General features: G+C 40.9%; 1 protein-coding gene across 4 annotated transcripts in view; it reads right to left on the bottom strand.

Annotated features, from left to right (window-relative positions):
* Window positions 1-17,951, bottom strand: part of LOC115118539 (liprin-alpha-2-like) — a 91,904-nt gene that overhangs the window by 14,686 nt on the left and 59,267 nt on the right. For all 4 annotated transcript variants that reach the window (XM_065021565.1, XM_065021564.1, XM_065021563.1 and 1 more), the window contains exons 15-20: window positions 16,925-16,954; window positions 16,296-16,423; window positions 15,947-16,131; window positions 9,737-9,821; window positions 6,205-6,286; window positions 4,766-4,966 (exon numbers count right to left, since the gene is read on the bottom strand). In XM_065021565.1, coding sequence (XP_064877637.1) covers window positions 4,766-4,966; window positions 6,205-6,286; window positions 9,737-9,821; window positions 15,947-16,131; window positions 16,296-16,423; window positions 16,925-16,954 — 711 coding nt within the window. The remainder of the gene's footprint in view (window positions 1-4,765; window positions 4,967-6,204; window positions 6,287-9,736; window positions 9,822-15,946; window positions 16,132-16,295; window positions 16,424-16,924; window positions 16,955-17,951) is intronic.

The following is a 17,951-nucleotide window of genomic DNA, read 5'->3' as shown; positions in this document are numbered from 1 at the left end:
TCTAGTTTGATATACCTCAGTGTACCACACCATTAAACTCCATTCTAAAAGTCTAGTTTGATTTACCTCAGTGTACCACACCGTTAAACCCCTTTCTAACAGACTCAGTCTAGTTTGATATACCTCAGTGTACCACACCGTTAAACCCCTTTCTAACAGACTCAGTCTAGTTTGATATACCTCAGTGTACCACACCATTAAACCCCTTTCTAACAGATTCTGTCTAGTTTGATATACCCCAGTGTACCACACCATTAAACCCCTTTCTAACAGACTCTGTCTAGTTTGATATACCTCAGTGTACCACACCATTAAACCCCTTTCTAACAGATTCTGTCTAGTTTGATATACCTCAGTGTACCACACCATTAAACCCCTTTCTAACAGACTCTGTCTAGTTTGATATACCTCAGTGTACCACACTGTTAAACCCCTTTCTAACAGACTCTGTCTAGTTTGATATACCTCAGTGTACCACACCGTTAAACCCCTTTCTAACAGATTCTGTCTAGTTTGATATACCTCAGTGTACCACACCATTAAACCCCATTCTAATAGTCTAGTTTGATATACCTCAGTGTACCACACCGTTAAACCCCTTTCTAACAGACTCAGTCTAGTTTGATATACCTCAGTGTACCACACCATTAAACCCCATTCTAATAGTCTAGTTTGATATACCTCAGTGTACCACACCGTTAAACCCCTTTCTAACAGACTCAGTCTAGTTTGATATACCTCAGTGTACCACACCATTAAACCCCTTTCTAACAGACTCTGTCTAGTTTGATATACCTCAGTGTACCACACCATTAAACCACTTTCTAACAGACTCAGTCTAGTTTGATATACCTCAGTGTACCACACCATTAAACCCCTTTCTAACAGACTCAGTCTAGTTTGATATACCTCAGTGTACCACACCATTAAACCCCTTTCTAACAGACTCTGTCTAGTTTGATATACCTCAGTGTACCACACCATTAAACCCCATTCTAATAGTCTAGTTTGATATACCTCAGTGTACCACACCGTTAAACCCCTTTCTAACAGACTCAGTCTAGTTTGATATACCTCAGTGTACCACACCATTAAACCCCATTCTAATAGTCTAGTTTGATATACCTCAATGTACCACACCGTTAAACCCCTTTCTAACAGACTCAGTCTAGTTTGATATACCTCAGTGTACCACACCATTAAACCCCTTTCTAACAGACTCTGTCTAGTTTGATATACCTCAGTGTACCACACCGTTAAACCCCATTCTAATAGTCTAGTTTGATATACCTCAGTGTACCACACCATTAAACCCCTTTCTAACAGACTCAGTCTAGTTTGATATACCTCAGTGTACCACACCGTTAAACCCCATTCTAATAGTCTAGTTTGATATACCTCAGTGTACCACACCATTAAACCCCATTCTAACAGACTCTGTCTAGTTTGATATACCTTAGTGTACCACACCGTTAAACCCCTTTCTAACAGACTCAGTCTAGTTTGATATACCTCAGTGTACCACACCATTAAACCCCATTCTAAAAGTCTAGTTTGATTTACCTCAGTGTACCACACCGTTAAACCCCTTTCTAACAGACTCAGTCTAGTTTGATATACCTCAGTGTACCACACCGTTAAACCCCTTTCTAACAGACTCAGTCTAGTTTGATATACCTCAGTGTACCATACCATTAAACCCCTTTCTAACAGATTCTGTCTAGTTTGATATACCCCAGTGTACCACACCATTAAACCCCTTTCTAACAGACTCTGTCTAGTTTGATATACCTCAGTGTACCACACCATTAAACCCCTTTCTAACAGATTCTGTCTAGTTTGATATACCTCAGTGTACCACACCATTAAACCCCTTTCTAACAGACTCTGTCTAGTTTGATATACCTCAGTGTACCACACTGTTAAACCCCTTTCTAACAGACTCTGTCTAGTTTGATATACCTCAGTGTACCACACCGTTAAACCCCTTTCTAACAGATTCTGTCTAGTTTGATATACCTCAGTGTACCACACCATTAAACCCCTTTCTAACAGACTCAGTCTAGTTTGATATACCTCAGTGTACCACACCATTAAACCCCATTCTAATAGTCTAGTTTGATATACCTCAGTGTACCACAGAAACCCCTTTCTAACAGACTCAGTCTAGTTTGATATACCTCAGTGTACCACACCATTAAACCCCATTCTAATAGTCTAGTTTGATATACCTCAGTGTACCACACCGTTAAACCCCTTTCTAACAGACTCAGTCTAGTTTGATATACCTCAGTGTACCACACCATTAAACCCCTTTCTAACAGACTCTGTCTAGTTTGATATACCTCAGTGTACCACACCATTAAACCACTTTCTAACAGACTCAGTCTAGTTTGATATACCTCAGTGTACCACACCATTAAACCCCTTTCTAACAGACTCTGTCTAGTTTGATATACCTCAGTGTACCACACCATTAAACCCCTTTCTAACAGACTCAGTCTAGTTTGATATACCTCAGTGTACCACACCATTAAACCCCTTTCTAACAGACTCTGTCTAGTTTGATATACCTCAGTGTACCACACCATTAAACCCCATTCTAATAGTCTAGTTTGATATACCTCAATGTACCACACCGTTAAACCCCATTCTAACAGACTCTGTCTAGTTTGATATACCTTAGTGTACCACACCGTTAAACCCCATTCTAATAGTCTAGTTTGATATACCTCAGTGTACCACACCATTAAACCCCTTTCTAACAGACTCTGTCTAGTTTGATATACCTCAGTGTACCACACCATTAAACCCCTTTCTAATAGTCTAGTTTGATATACTTCAGTGTACCAGATTCTGTCTAGTTTGATATACCTCAGTGTACCACACCATTAAACCCCTTTCTAACAGACTCAGTCTAGTTTGATATACCTCAGTGTACCACACCGTTAAACCCCTTTCTAACAGACTCAGTCTAGTTTGATATACCTCAGTGTACCACACCGTTAAACCCCTTTCTAACAGACTCTGTCTAGTATGATATACCTCAGTGTACCACACCGTTAAACCCCTTTCTAACAGACTCTGTCTAGTTTGATATACCTCAGTGTACCACACCATTAAACCCCTTTCTAACAGACTCAGTCTAGTTTGATATACCTCAGTGTACCACACCGTTAAACCCCATTCTAATAGTCTAGTTTGATATACCTCAGTGTACCACACCATTAAACCCCTTTCTAACAGATTCTGTCTAGTCTGATATACCTCAGTGTACCACACCATTAAACCCCTTTCTAACATATTCTGTCTAGTCTGATATACCTCAGTGTACCACACCATTAAACCCCTTTCTAACAGATTCTGTCTAGTCTGATATACCTCAGTGTACCACACCATTAAACCCCTTTCTAACATATTCTGTCTAGTTTGATATACCTCAGTGTACCACACCATTAAACCCCTTTCTAACAGATTCTGTCTAGTTTGATATACCTCAGTGTACCACACCATTAAACCCCTTTCTAACAGATTCTGTCTAGTTTGATATACCTCAGTGTACCACACTGTTAAACCCCATTCCAACCCATTCTAATCTGTTGTTGATTCTAATTTTAGCAGCCATGATTGCTGTGCTTTGCAGCCCCACTGGATCAAGCTGTCATGACCTAGATAAGAACACTTGAGGGGATGACAATCTCTATTAAAGACACCGTACTAAAGGGCTGCTCATGCATGCTTGTTTCACACTATAGAGCCGAGCCAAGCCCAGCTGTGCTGGGCAGCATAGTACGGTTCGGGTCGGCCCCATAGGGTGAATCAGACGTCACTGTCTGTGAGCTTAAAGGCAGCAGAATAACCAGTCCTGTGACTGGTCGAATAAAGAAGTTAGCTCCCTACCCCACCTTTCCCCGTCAGTGTTCTGCTTGTCAGACACTCCCCCTGCATTTACAGGGTTGATTAACCCGGAGTGTAAACTTAAAGTGGTCATTTGGTTAAGAGGGGCAGGGAACTGACCACCAGTCACAGCAGGGGGAACCAGGGCAGAGGGGGTCTATAGAGTCATATTCCCAGAGTTCACTGCTCCTTGATGAAAGATTCAGTTTAAGTGTGTGTGTGTGTGTGTGTGTGTGTGAGTGAGTGATAAAGCTACATAGAATCAAACAGTTTGTAGCATTAAGCTCAGCAGGTTCCTCAGAGGTTACATGAAATCACCATGACAACTCGGAGCTGTGAAACAGACTGAGGTATAAAATAGCTGTTGGTGTGCTAAATTAGAGTAAATGCTGCAGAGCTGAATTAAGTGCATGAGCTGACTGACACTACTGAGAGATAAACAAGCCGGCCTTAACCGGTTTCCTCCCATTCTCTCCAACATTCAGTGACCAACACAAAGGATAGAGATGCTACACAAGCCAGGCTCTGACTGTGAAGGCGTTACAATGCAAACTAGCAGAAATAGCTACTTGAGTGTCTTTACCCTTGAAGACTATACCGTCTGTGTGTGTGTATGCATGCATATCGGAGTTAAGAACGTGCCGTAAGCTCACTCAAAATGTCACCGGAGGAGCTATCGAATAGGATGCTTTTTCTATGGATCGATGTGTTTGTTGTCAAGCAGGCGGTCACGTGTGTTGGTGTGGTAGAGGAGCCTGGTTAAAGCCCAGTCAGAGGCAGGTTCAAGGAGGCAGCGCTATATGCTAAGCTAACACTGACGGCAGTTACATGCATGGGTGTGTGTGTGCGTGTGTCAATGGACACTCACGGTTCTGGAGGTTGGCGGGGCAGATGGACTGGTGAGGGACACCATCTCCTGGATGGCCAGCCGTAGTTTGAGGCGGTGCAGGGGGTTACTGATGCCAATCTCCCTCTGGATCTCTGTGTCCGACAGAGCCGACATGATGGCACCGCTCTTCACGTTGGCACGACACGCCGCCACGTACCAGGCGGGCATCCCCAGCCACAGCTGAAACAGGACGAGGAAGACCATTTGTGATTTCATGTAAAGTAGCGAGTGAGCTTGTTTTTACAAATTATAGGTGATGTGATGGGAGGACTTGTCTACCATCCTTACCTATGGTAGACAAGTTGAGTAGCATTTCCTTGTTTTAATAAAGATCTACTGAGAAACAGTAGGGGGCAGTCATGGTTGAAATGTTCACCTTGTATGTTCAAGCATGTTCTATCATAATTAAATGAGGAAAAACTGAATACAGACATAGGATATTTCAATGAAGACAGAAAATAAACTGTGATGATTCATTGATAGGCAACGCATTCATTTACTTAATGAATACCCATGTTAATATTACACAACATTCCTTTGGCCTTTATGATGTGTAATGTCAAGCAATTACAAGCTGGGGAGAACATGGCATAGTAAATCACAGAGTAGACCTTTACCAACAGCCTCCGAGGCGTCCACCAAGGTGACATCAAAATCTGGGACATTGTCTCCCATAATATCCGTGAGATCTAGATTCGACACACTGCTGGTCCCATAGGCCCAACGCCAGAGTGTTTCCCAACTCTACTCTTCCAGTACCCCCAACATCACACAGTGTTGTTATAGCCTGGGACAAACACACCTCATTCAACTCATTGAGGGCTTGATGATCAGTTGACCAGTTGTATCAGGTGTGCTTGTCCAGGGCTACAATAAAAATGAGTACTGTTGGGGTATTGGAGGACTGGAGTTGGGGAAACACTGATTTAGATAATAGACTTAATATAATAAAGCACAAAGAGTAATGTCAGCCGGAGGCGTAATCATTTTATAATAACTCTCGGTAACATGCTGACTACTACGGCATTGGAGTTCCCCGGATCGTAATTTCAACACAATACATCCAACGATTATGTAACAGCACTGTGTCATCCCATGTTTTGATTAAAGGAAAGCATCTGGTCTGCATTTCGTAGTGCCGTATTAGAAAGGGTGACCATTAGGCTGAAGTAAGGCATCGGCTAATTGATTTGAAATGTGAGACATCATCAACGGTCAGAGGTTAGAGGATAATGGGTGTCGTATCTCAGGTGAATGCTGAGTGTGCAGACTGGGGAGTCGAGGAGGAATAGACCACTTCACCGGGGCGGAGAATATCATCTTCTTCACAGAGTGGGAGTCTGGCACAGACCTTGTGAATCTATCCCAGAGGCGGGAGGATTGAGAATGGCTCCAGGCCAGAGTAGAGGAGTGCCTACCTCCAGCCAGGCCACCACTGTGGGGCCGTCCCATTGGGCGAAAGGTAAGCCTTTCCTCCTCGCCTCTTCCAACAACTCGTGCCTGAGGGCGGGAGCAGAGACATGGGATTAATGCACTGCACACACACATATATAGTGAGACACTCACTCCCCCTCACACAAGGCACTAGTATCACAGCAAGATTTTGTGTGTGTGTTCACTGTACAGTGCCACACACTTTCTCTCTCACAGGCCAGAGCTTTCTGAAAGGGCACGACCTTATCATACAATCTCTCCACACACACACACTGCATGTAAAATGAGTACGCTCTCTCTGCCCTTAGCTCTCTCTATCTCTGTCTGCCTCTCCCCCCCCCCTCTCTCTGCCTGTTTTTCTCTCTGCTGCTCTGCCCCTTTCTCTCTCTGCCCCTCTCTCTCTCACCATCTGGTCCAGACACACCTTGAAGGGACAGCTAGGGCTGCTCACTGAAGCCTGACTTTGATTTGCTAATCTGAAGAACCACAAATCTCCACTTGTCTCTGTGCTGCAGCTGGGAATGTATTACTACTGCTGAGATACTAACCACAGAGAGACTGGGCTTTTTCTGCTGATTGAGATACCCTTTTGAGAGTCTTGCTGAAAGTATTCTTTCTGCCATCTTTAAATCGTGTCTGGCGTCTTTATTCACGTTCTTAAAAAAAAGGTCATACTTCATTTGTGTGGTCAATAGGTAAACTAAGATGGCCCGAGTGAAATAGAGAAATGTGTTATTTGTGCTGAGCACCACTTTGAAAGCTGTCCTAAGCACTCCTGCCGCCATACTCAGCTCAGAGTAAATTGCACCTTATCTAGGGAGAGCAGAGGAGAGGAGGTTCTCTTTACTCAGTCATGTACCAGGCAATTTGTAATATGCTGATTCCTGCGACACCAACTCTGTTAGGCAGAGTGAGAGACAGAACTGATGAACAGTCTATATAAATATGTGTTTGGGGTATGTGTGTGTGTGTGTCTCATCTTTATTGCTGTGTGCACACTGCTAACTAATGGAGTTGGGGAGCAGATTGGTGGGAGGTCTATGGTGTAGAAAATAACCAGAGAGGCTACGCTAGAGAGATACCCAACTGTGGAACGCTACTTCCTGAAGACAGTTGCTAGTTCGTGACTGGTCTAAGAGTCTGAATATAGAGAGGGCCTGTTGAGCTGATAAATACATAACTCACACAACATGCTACACACAAAAACAGACTTCTGAAGTTACAATTCTATTCCGTGAACAGAATACTTCATGAGATTTCTAAGGCAAGAAACTAGTTCCTGAGTGCAGCTAAAATGTCTTCCATCTGGAGACATAGTGGCCAACATGAGGCATATGGAGAAAAGGCATGTGACACATTATGTATGTGACTTGGTCAGAGTTGAAGGCCTCAGTACAGAGAAAGGGCACTTGAATACACCATACAAAGACTGAATGGACTGACACACAACATAGGAGATGTGTCCATTGATGTCAATCAATTTGTTTTCCATTCAATGTCGTGTCAATACAACAGGCATATAGATAGATATGTTCATGTTAGATTCTTATGCATGAGATATACATCCACTGAACATAGCTGGGAAAGGAAGGAAACAGTTATGACAAAGAAAATAAAACAACAAGATATGACGCCCCATAACCCGGTATCAGAACCGGTTATATCTCACAGTCACAGATATAGAAACACGCACAAGGAAGGAGGAAGGTATTGGACATTCTAAGTATAAAAATCAACCCCATTAATGGGTGATGGCACACATTCTTTGTCCAGCCATGGATGCAGCCGACACTGCACTGTGGGGAAGAAACATTTTATACGGTAAATGAAAAGATAGAAAGATCGAAAGGAAGAAAGACAGCTAGAAAGCAAGGGGTCATTAACAGCCATAGAGGGACAGAGTGACGTCAGCTTTGGCACCGGCCATTGGGAGGGGGACAGATGGATGGACAGAGAGGTGGACAGACGGCACAGCGCTGACAATGGAGATGTCCAGGTGTCACACTGTCACAACTTACCCGCTTCTTTAGTCACATGATGAGAGGGAGGGAGGAAGAGTACAAGGAGAGAGAGAGAGGAAGAGAAAGTGACGGGAGACAAAAAGTGCACAAATGTTAATGAGTTAACACCCCCCCCCCCCACCACCTTGCCCCCAAAACACACACGAATGCACAAACACACACACACACACTGCCCATACATGCACGGACACATATTCAAACACACACACACACACACACACACACACACACACACACACACACACACACTGCAAAATAGAAACAGTCTCTCAAGTAGACGTGTGACAAGAGCTTTTCCAAAGACTGACATTAGAACAGTAGAATGACAAGTCAAAGAGTGATATTGGTTAGCAAAAGAAAAGCCACTTTCTTCTTCTCTTTGGTCGATGCAGCTTTTTACAGCATCACGTGCAGGCAGACGAAAGATAATGCACTTGGGGCAAGACACCTGCAATGCATTGGCTCACATTCTTCACAGGAACAAACCAGCCAAATGCCAAACATTACCCAACACATCACACATACACAACACATCAGCAATGAACCAATGAACCATCACGATATTGACCAGGCTGAAAATGTCAATGTAAATTCAGCAGGCAGTTCAGTAGCATGCACTGGAAGAGAGTATCAAGATGCAAAGCGGTCCACTTCCTGGAAAACTGGAGAATCGACACCAAAATAGAACACAGTCGTCATCATCATAATACCTTCTATTGATCATCTGTAAGGGTGGGAAAGTTATTTGTCATGACAACTCAAAGCTCGCCGACAGAGAACACATTTTGTCATTTGGCACTGATACGGTAGACACATACATCCCCAGTTGAAAGGAGATGGAACTTGCACATGAGGGAACCCCCAAGTTTTGTCGTTCATGTGTGGGTTTAAAGGAGGACTATATCTGGAACATCAAACCAAAAGAATGAACTAAGAATCGTAGGCCTACAATGTGTGACATGAATAGACTTCCAACCCAATCAATAGTCTGACTGTGTTTGGTTAGGGGGGATCCCTCTATTGTATGTCTGATTCAGGTTCCTGGTCTGTATTGATCCTCTCTCTGCTAGAGAGTGGGAGTATTGGAGATGTATCTTCTATCCAGCCACATGTGGAACTGCCTCCTCTCCAGGGAAAGGACTAATGAAACCCCACAGGGATTCCTCACCAGCCACTGTGTATGGGGTCAAAGGTTGGAAACGGGATAATGATCTCTATTCAGATGTACTATAGACAGACACTGCTGTCTGGCACATAAAAAGGTGTGTGTATCATAACACTTTAGTAGTGTCATGTACAGTAGATTAACACAGGGGGTGTTAGTACTGGTGTGGTACATTTCCCAGTGTTTCTAATGACACAGGTATGATTTATCTCCTACTGGCTGTGATGTGAGCCAATCGAGTATTATTGAGCGCAAGGTTGTTGTTTGTTTGGGGTGAAATGCTGCGGTGGCAGGTTTGAGGGGCAGGAGGGGGGTGTTGTGAAAGCTTACTTCTTTTTCAGCCGGCGGTCTTTCTCAGCCTGAGTCCCCAGCTTCCCCACAGCCATGTCCTGACCCAGGTCTGGATCAGATACTCCTGTGAGAGAGGGAGAATGGGACGTTACTGCACTGCCTGTATGGCTCATAGAAATCATCCAGTGTAGATAGTATCCAGACAGTACTAGCAAGGAGCCACCCTTATCTCCTCTGAATCTGTACTCAACAGAGTTTATGCTTTTTCATAGTCACATAATCTACTTCACACAGATGGCAGAGTCAGAGGTGATGTTTGGGTGGTGAGGTGGTAAGTAATAACCTCTGTGACAAGTATCATCTAACATAATACAGGCAGGTTAGGGCCCTCAGATCCTCAAAAAGTTCTACAGCTGCACCGTCGAGAGCATCTTGACTGACTGCATCACCACTTCGTATGGCAAAAAGGCCAGCACAGTACAACACTGGGGCCGAGCTCCCTGCCATCCAGGATCTCTATATCAGGTAGGTTCAGAGGAAGGCCCAAAAACATTGGGCCTTTGAGACAGCTTCTATCCCAAAGACATAAGACTGCTAAATAGCCAGACTGATAAATAGTCAATTAATGGTACCTGAACTAGCTGCACTGACTCTATCTTGCACCGACCCTACGCACACCCAACTAGACTATATATACACACTCACTAGACTATATATACACACCATATACACACCCACTAGACTATATATACACACTCACTAGACTATATATACACACCATATACACACTCACTAGACTATATATACACACCATATACACACCCACTAGACTACATATACACACCATATACACACTCACTAGACTATATATACACACCATATACACACCCACTAGACTATATATACACACTCACTAGACTATATATACACACAATATACACACTCACTAGACTACATATATACACACCATATACACACTCACTAGACTACATATACACACTCACTAGACTATATATACACACCATATACACACTCACTAGACTACATATACACACCATTTACACACTCACTAGACCATATACAATGTATACACACCATATACACACTCACTAGAATATATATACACACCATATACACACCCACTATACTATATATACACACTCACTAGACTATATATACACACCATATACACACTCACTAGACTACATATACACACCATATACACACTCACTAGACTATATATACACACCATATACACACTCACTAGACTATATACAATGTATGCACACCATATACACACTCACTAGGCTACATATACACACCATATGCACACTCACTAGACCATATACAATGTATACACACCATATACACACTCACTAGACTACATATACACACCATATACACACACACTAGACTACATATACACACCATATACACACCCACTAGACTATATATACACACTCACTAGACTATAAATACACACCATATACACACTCACTAGACTACATATACACACCATATACACACACACTAGACTACATATACACACCATATGCACACCCACTAGACTATATACAATGTATACACACCATATACACACTCACTAGACTATATATACACACCATATACACACCCACTAGACTATATATACACACCCACTAGACTATATGCAATGTATACACACCATATACACACTCACTAGACTATATATACACACTCACTAGACTATATATACACACTCACTAGACTATATATACACACCCACTAGACTATATATACACATCATATACACACTCACTAGACTACATATACACACCATATACACACTCACTAGACTACATATACACACCATATACACACTCACTAGCAGACATATACACACCATATACACACTCACTAGACTATATATACACACCATATACACACCCACTAGACTATATATACACACCCACTAGACTATATGCAATGTATACACACCATATACACACTCACTAGACTATATATACACACCATATACACACTCACTAGACTATATATACACACTCACTAGACTATATATACACACTCACTAGACTATATATACACACCCACTAGACTATATATACACACTCACTAGACTATATATACACATCATATACACACTCACTAGACTACATATACACACCATATACACACTCACTAGACTACATATACACACCATATACACACACACTAGACTACATATACACACCATATGCACACCCACTAGACTATATACAATGTATACACACCATATACACACTCACTAGACTATATATACACACCATATACACACCCACTAGACTATATATACACACCCACTAGACTATATGCAATGTATACACACCATATACACACCCACTAGACTATATATACACACTCACTAGACTATATATACACACCATATACACACTCACTAGACTATATATACACACCATATACACACCCACTAGACTACATATACACACCATATACACACTCACTAGACTATATATACACACCATATACACACCCACTAGACTATATATACACACTCACTAGACTATATGTACACACACCATATACACACTCACTAGACTCTATATACACACCATATACACACACACTAGACTACATATACACACCATATACACACTCACTAGACTATATATACACACCATATACACACCCACTAGACTATATATACACACTTACTAGACTATATATACACACAATATACACACTCACTAGACTACATATACACACTCACTAGACTATATATACACACCATATACACACTCACTAGACTACATATACACACCATTTACACACTCACTAGACCATATACAATGTATACACACCATATACACACTCACTAGACTATATATACACACCATATACACACCCACTAGACTATATATACACACTCACTAGACTATATATACACACCATATACACAAACACTAGACTATATATACACACCATATACACACTCACTAGACTATATACAATGTATGCACACCATATACACACTCACTAGGCTACATATACACACCATATGCACACTCACTAGACCATATACAATGTATACACACCATATACACACTCACTAGACTACATATACACACCATATACACACACACTAGACTACATATACACACCATATACACACCCACTAGACTACATATACACACCATATACACACCCACTAGACTATATATACACACCATATACACACTCACTAGACTATATACAATGTATGCACACCATATACACACTCACTAGGCTACATATACACACCATATGCACACTCACTAGACCATATACAATGTATACACACCATATACACACTCACTAGACTACATATACACACACACTAGACTACATATACACACCATATGCACACCCACTAGACTATATACAATGTATACACACCATATACACACTCACTAGACTATATATACACACCATATACACACCCACTAGACTATATATACACACCCACTAGACTATATACAATGTATACACACCATATACACACTCACTAGACTATATATACACACTCACTAGACTATATATACACACTCACTAGACTATATATACACACTCACTAGACTATATATACACATCATATACACACTCACTAGACTACATATACACACCATATACACACTCACTAGACTACATATACACACCATATACACACTCACTAGCAGACATATACACACCATATACACACTCACTAGACTATATATACACACCATATACACACCCACTAGACTATATATACACACCCACTAGACTATATGCAATGTATACACACCATATACACACTCACTAGACTATATATACACACCATATACACACTCACTAGACTATATATACACACTCACTAGACTATATATACACACCATATACACACTCACTAGACTATATATACACACCATATACACACTCACTAGACTATATATACACACTCACTAGACTATATATACACACCATATACACACTCACTAGACTATATATACACACCATATACACACTCACTAGACTATATATACACACCCACTAGACTATATATACACACTCACTAGACTATATATACACACTCACTAGACTATATATACACATCATATACACACTCACTAGACTACATATACACACCATATACACACTCACTAGACTACATATACACACCATATACACACTCACTAGCAGACATATATACACACCATATACACACTCACTAGACTACATAAACACACTCACTAGACGACATCTACACACCATATACACACTCACTCAGACTCACTACACTGTCACTCCCACACAAATCCATCACACACTCCAACACACACACACACACACACATTATGTTTTGCTGCTACTCCGTTCTTTGTTTACTCTTATTATTATCTATCCTAATGCCTAGTCACTTTACTTCATGTACATACCTACCTCAAATACCTTATTATTATCTATCCTGATGCCTAGTCACTTTATCCTGCCTTCATGTACATATCTACCTCAAATATCTTGTTATTATCTATCCTGATGCCTAGCCACTTTACTTCATGTACATATCTACCTCAAATACCTGATTATTATCTATCCTAATGCCTAGTCACTTTACTTCATGTACATACCTACCTCAAATACCTTATTATTATCTATCCTGATGCCTAGTCACTTTACTTCATGTACATATCTACCTCAAATACCTTATTATTATCTATCCTGATGCCTAGTCACTTTACTTCATGTACATATCTACCTCAAATACCTTATTATTTATTATCTATCCTGATGCCTAGTCACTTTACTTCATGTACATATCTACCTCAAATACCTTATTATTATCTATCCTGATGCCTAGTCACTTTACTTCATGTACATATCTACCTCAAATACCTTATTATTATCTATCCTGATGCCTAGTCACTTTATGTACATATCTATCTATCTGGTACTGGTACTTTTGATTGATCTTGTACTGGTACTCCCGGTATATATATATACATTATTGTTCTGGTACTGGTACTCCCTGTATATATCCCTGTATATAGCTTCATTATTGATCTGGTACTGGTACTCCCTGTATATATCTTCATTATTGATCTGGTACTGGTACTCCCTGTATATATCTTCATTATTGATCTGGTACTGGTACTCCCTGTATATATCTTCATTATTGATCTGGTACTGGTACTCCCTGTATATAGCTTCATTATTTATCTGGTACTGGTACTCCCTGTATATATCTTCATTATTGATCTGGTACTGGTATTCCCTGTATATATCTTCATTATTGATCTGGTACTGGTACTCCCTGTATATATCTTCATTATTGATCTGGTACTGGTACTCCCTGTATATATCTTCATTATTGATCTGGTACTAGTACTCCCTGTATATATCTTCATTGTTGATCTGGTACTGGTACTCCCTGTATATATCTTCATTATTGATCTGGTACTGGTACTCCCTGTATATAGCTCCACATTGATCTGGTACTGGTACTCCTTGTATATAGCTCCACATTGATCTGGTACTGGTACTCCCTGTATATATCTTCATTATTGATCTGGTACTCCCTGTATATAGACCCATTATTGATCTGGTACTGGTACTCCCTGTATATAGCTTCATTATTGATCTGGTACTGGTACTCCCTGTATATAGACCCATTATTGATCTGGTACTGGTACTCCCTGTATATAGCTTCATTATTGATCTGGTACTGGTACTCCCTGTATATAGCTTCATTATTGATCTGGTACTGGTACTCCCTGTATATAGCTCCACATTGATCTGGTACTGGTACTCCCTGTATATATCCCTGTATATAGCTTCATTATTGATCTGGTACTGGTACTCCCTGTATATATCTTCATTATTGATCTGGTACTGGTACTCCCTGCATATAGCTCTTATTTTACTCCTGTATTTTATTTTTAATCCTCATTTATTTTACTCTGCATTGTTTGGAAATGTTCGTAAGTAAGCATTTCACTGTAAAGTCTACACCTGTTGTATTCGGCGCAGGTGATAAATACAATTTGAGAAAGTATTAACCCCCTGGCAAGGCACTAAACCCTATGTGCTCCTGTCAGTAACTCTGGATCAGAACGTCTGCTAAACTGCCAAATGACTAAAATGTCAATGTACATGAATGACTTCTCATTAACCAAACAGTACATAGAACAGACAAGAGCAACTCATATCAGAGAGGTGCTGAGTGTAGACCAGTACCTTGGCTCTGCCCGATGGCCTCCCTGTGGGCATGCAGCTGTGCCAGTCTGGTCTTCTCCTTCTTGCCAAACAGGCGTCCGATGGAGGACTTGATGCCCTTCTTCTTGGGCTGCTTGTTGATGGAGTCCTGACTGCTGGCTACGCTGCTCAGAGCACTGGCCTCTGCCTCCAGGTTGGCAGCAATGCTGCAAACACACGCACACATATGCACACACACAGTCAAGGAAAAAGATACAACTTGGGTAAGAGATCATTTGTCTCAAACTTCCATCAGGATGAAGAAGGTAGAGTGTGTGTGTGTGTGTGTGTGTGTGTGTGTGTGTGTGTGTGCGCTATAAGTGAAACATACCCTCGGGCCTCGTTGTGTGAGGAGGCTGGCAGTGTGCGGGTCATGCGTACGGTCCGGGGCGTGGGGGGAGGGGACGTCTCACACTTGATGGTAGCCTTGTCCTGGCCGTCATCGTCGGTGGCCGCAATCTGACCGTGGAGAGGTGAAGAGACCTGTTAGTAGGTCTAATAAAACTAGTATAGTAACATCTCACACACCAATCTCTACAACACTGTTATTACACTATAGTCACACAATCTCTACAACACTGGTATTACACTATAGTCACACCTCACACATCAATCTCTACAACACTGTTATTACACTATAGTCACACCTCACACATCAATATCTACAACACTGTTACTACACTATAATCACACCTCACATCAATCTCTACAACACTGTTACTACACTATAGTCACAACACTGTTATTACACTATAGTTACACCTCACACATCAATCTCTACAATACTGTTACTACAATATAGTCACACATCAATCTCTACAATACTGTTTGCTTATAGGTCTTCAGAGTCCAATAATGGCAAGGATACACCAGACCATGACAGTCATCTATAGGAAGACAGAGGTACTATGAATTGGAAATGTCTGATGTAATAAAATGAACATATCATTAGTACTGTACCTTTCTCCTGTGTTTCCTCAGATCACTGGGCTGCAGGGTGGAGGACAGGAAAGAAAAGGAAATCAGTTTAAACAATATGTCCTCCCCCATACAGAAACACCTCATTTATAGTTATAGACATGGCTATCCCGATACACCATCAGGTGGGCACATGACCTGTCAATTACACACTACACCACACAATCAATTACAGTGATTTGTTGACAAAATAACCAGCTTTGCCACTATTCATTTGAGAGGTCAATAAAATCAAAGACTCATTCTTTAAAAGCAACTGGGTATTGGCAACATTCACTCTCTGAGACCGTCTGGCTGTCTGTCTGGATGTCTGGTCTTTTATTGACCTAATGTAGACAGCACTTTTATTGACCTAACAGACAGTACTTTTATTGACCTAAAGTAGACAGCACTTTTATTGACCTAACAGACAGCACTTTTATTGACATAACGTAGACAGTACTTTTATTGACCTAACAGACGGTACTTTTATTGACCTAACAGACAGTACTTTTATTGACCTAACAGACAGTCCTTGTACTGACCTAAAATACAGTACTTTTATTAACCTAACAGACAGTACTTTTATTGACCTAACGTAGACAGCACTTTTATTGACCTAATGTAGACAGTACTTTTATTGACCTAACGTAGACAGTACTTTTATTGACCTAACGTAGGCAGTACTTTTATTGACCTAACGTAGACAGTACTTTTATTGACCTAACAAAGACAGTATTTTTATTGACCTAACGTAGACAGTACTTTTATTGACCTAACGTAGACAGTACTTTTATTGACCTAACAGACAGTACTTTTATTGACCTAATGTAGACAGCACTTTTATTTACCTAACGTAGACAATACTTTTATTGACCTAATGTAGACAGCACTTTTATTGACCTAACAGACAGTACTTTTATTGACCTAACGTAGACAGTACTTTTATTGACCTAACAGACAGTACTTTTATTGACCTAACAGACAGTACTTTTATTGACCTAACAGACAGTACTTTTATTGACCTAAC

The sequence above is a fragment of the Oncorhynchus nerka genome, linkage group LG8, assembly GCF_034236695.1.
Source record: "Oncorhynchus nerka isolate Pitt River linkage group LG8, Oner_Uvic_2.0, whole genome shotgun sequence".
Lineage (NCBI taxonomy): Eukaryota > Metazoa > Chordata > Actinopteri > Salmoniformes > Salmonidae > Oncorhynchus > Oncorhynchus nerka.
This window is presented reverse-complemented; position numbering and strand designations above follow the sequence as displayed.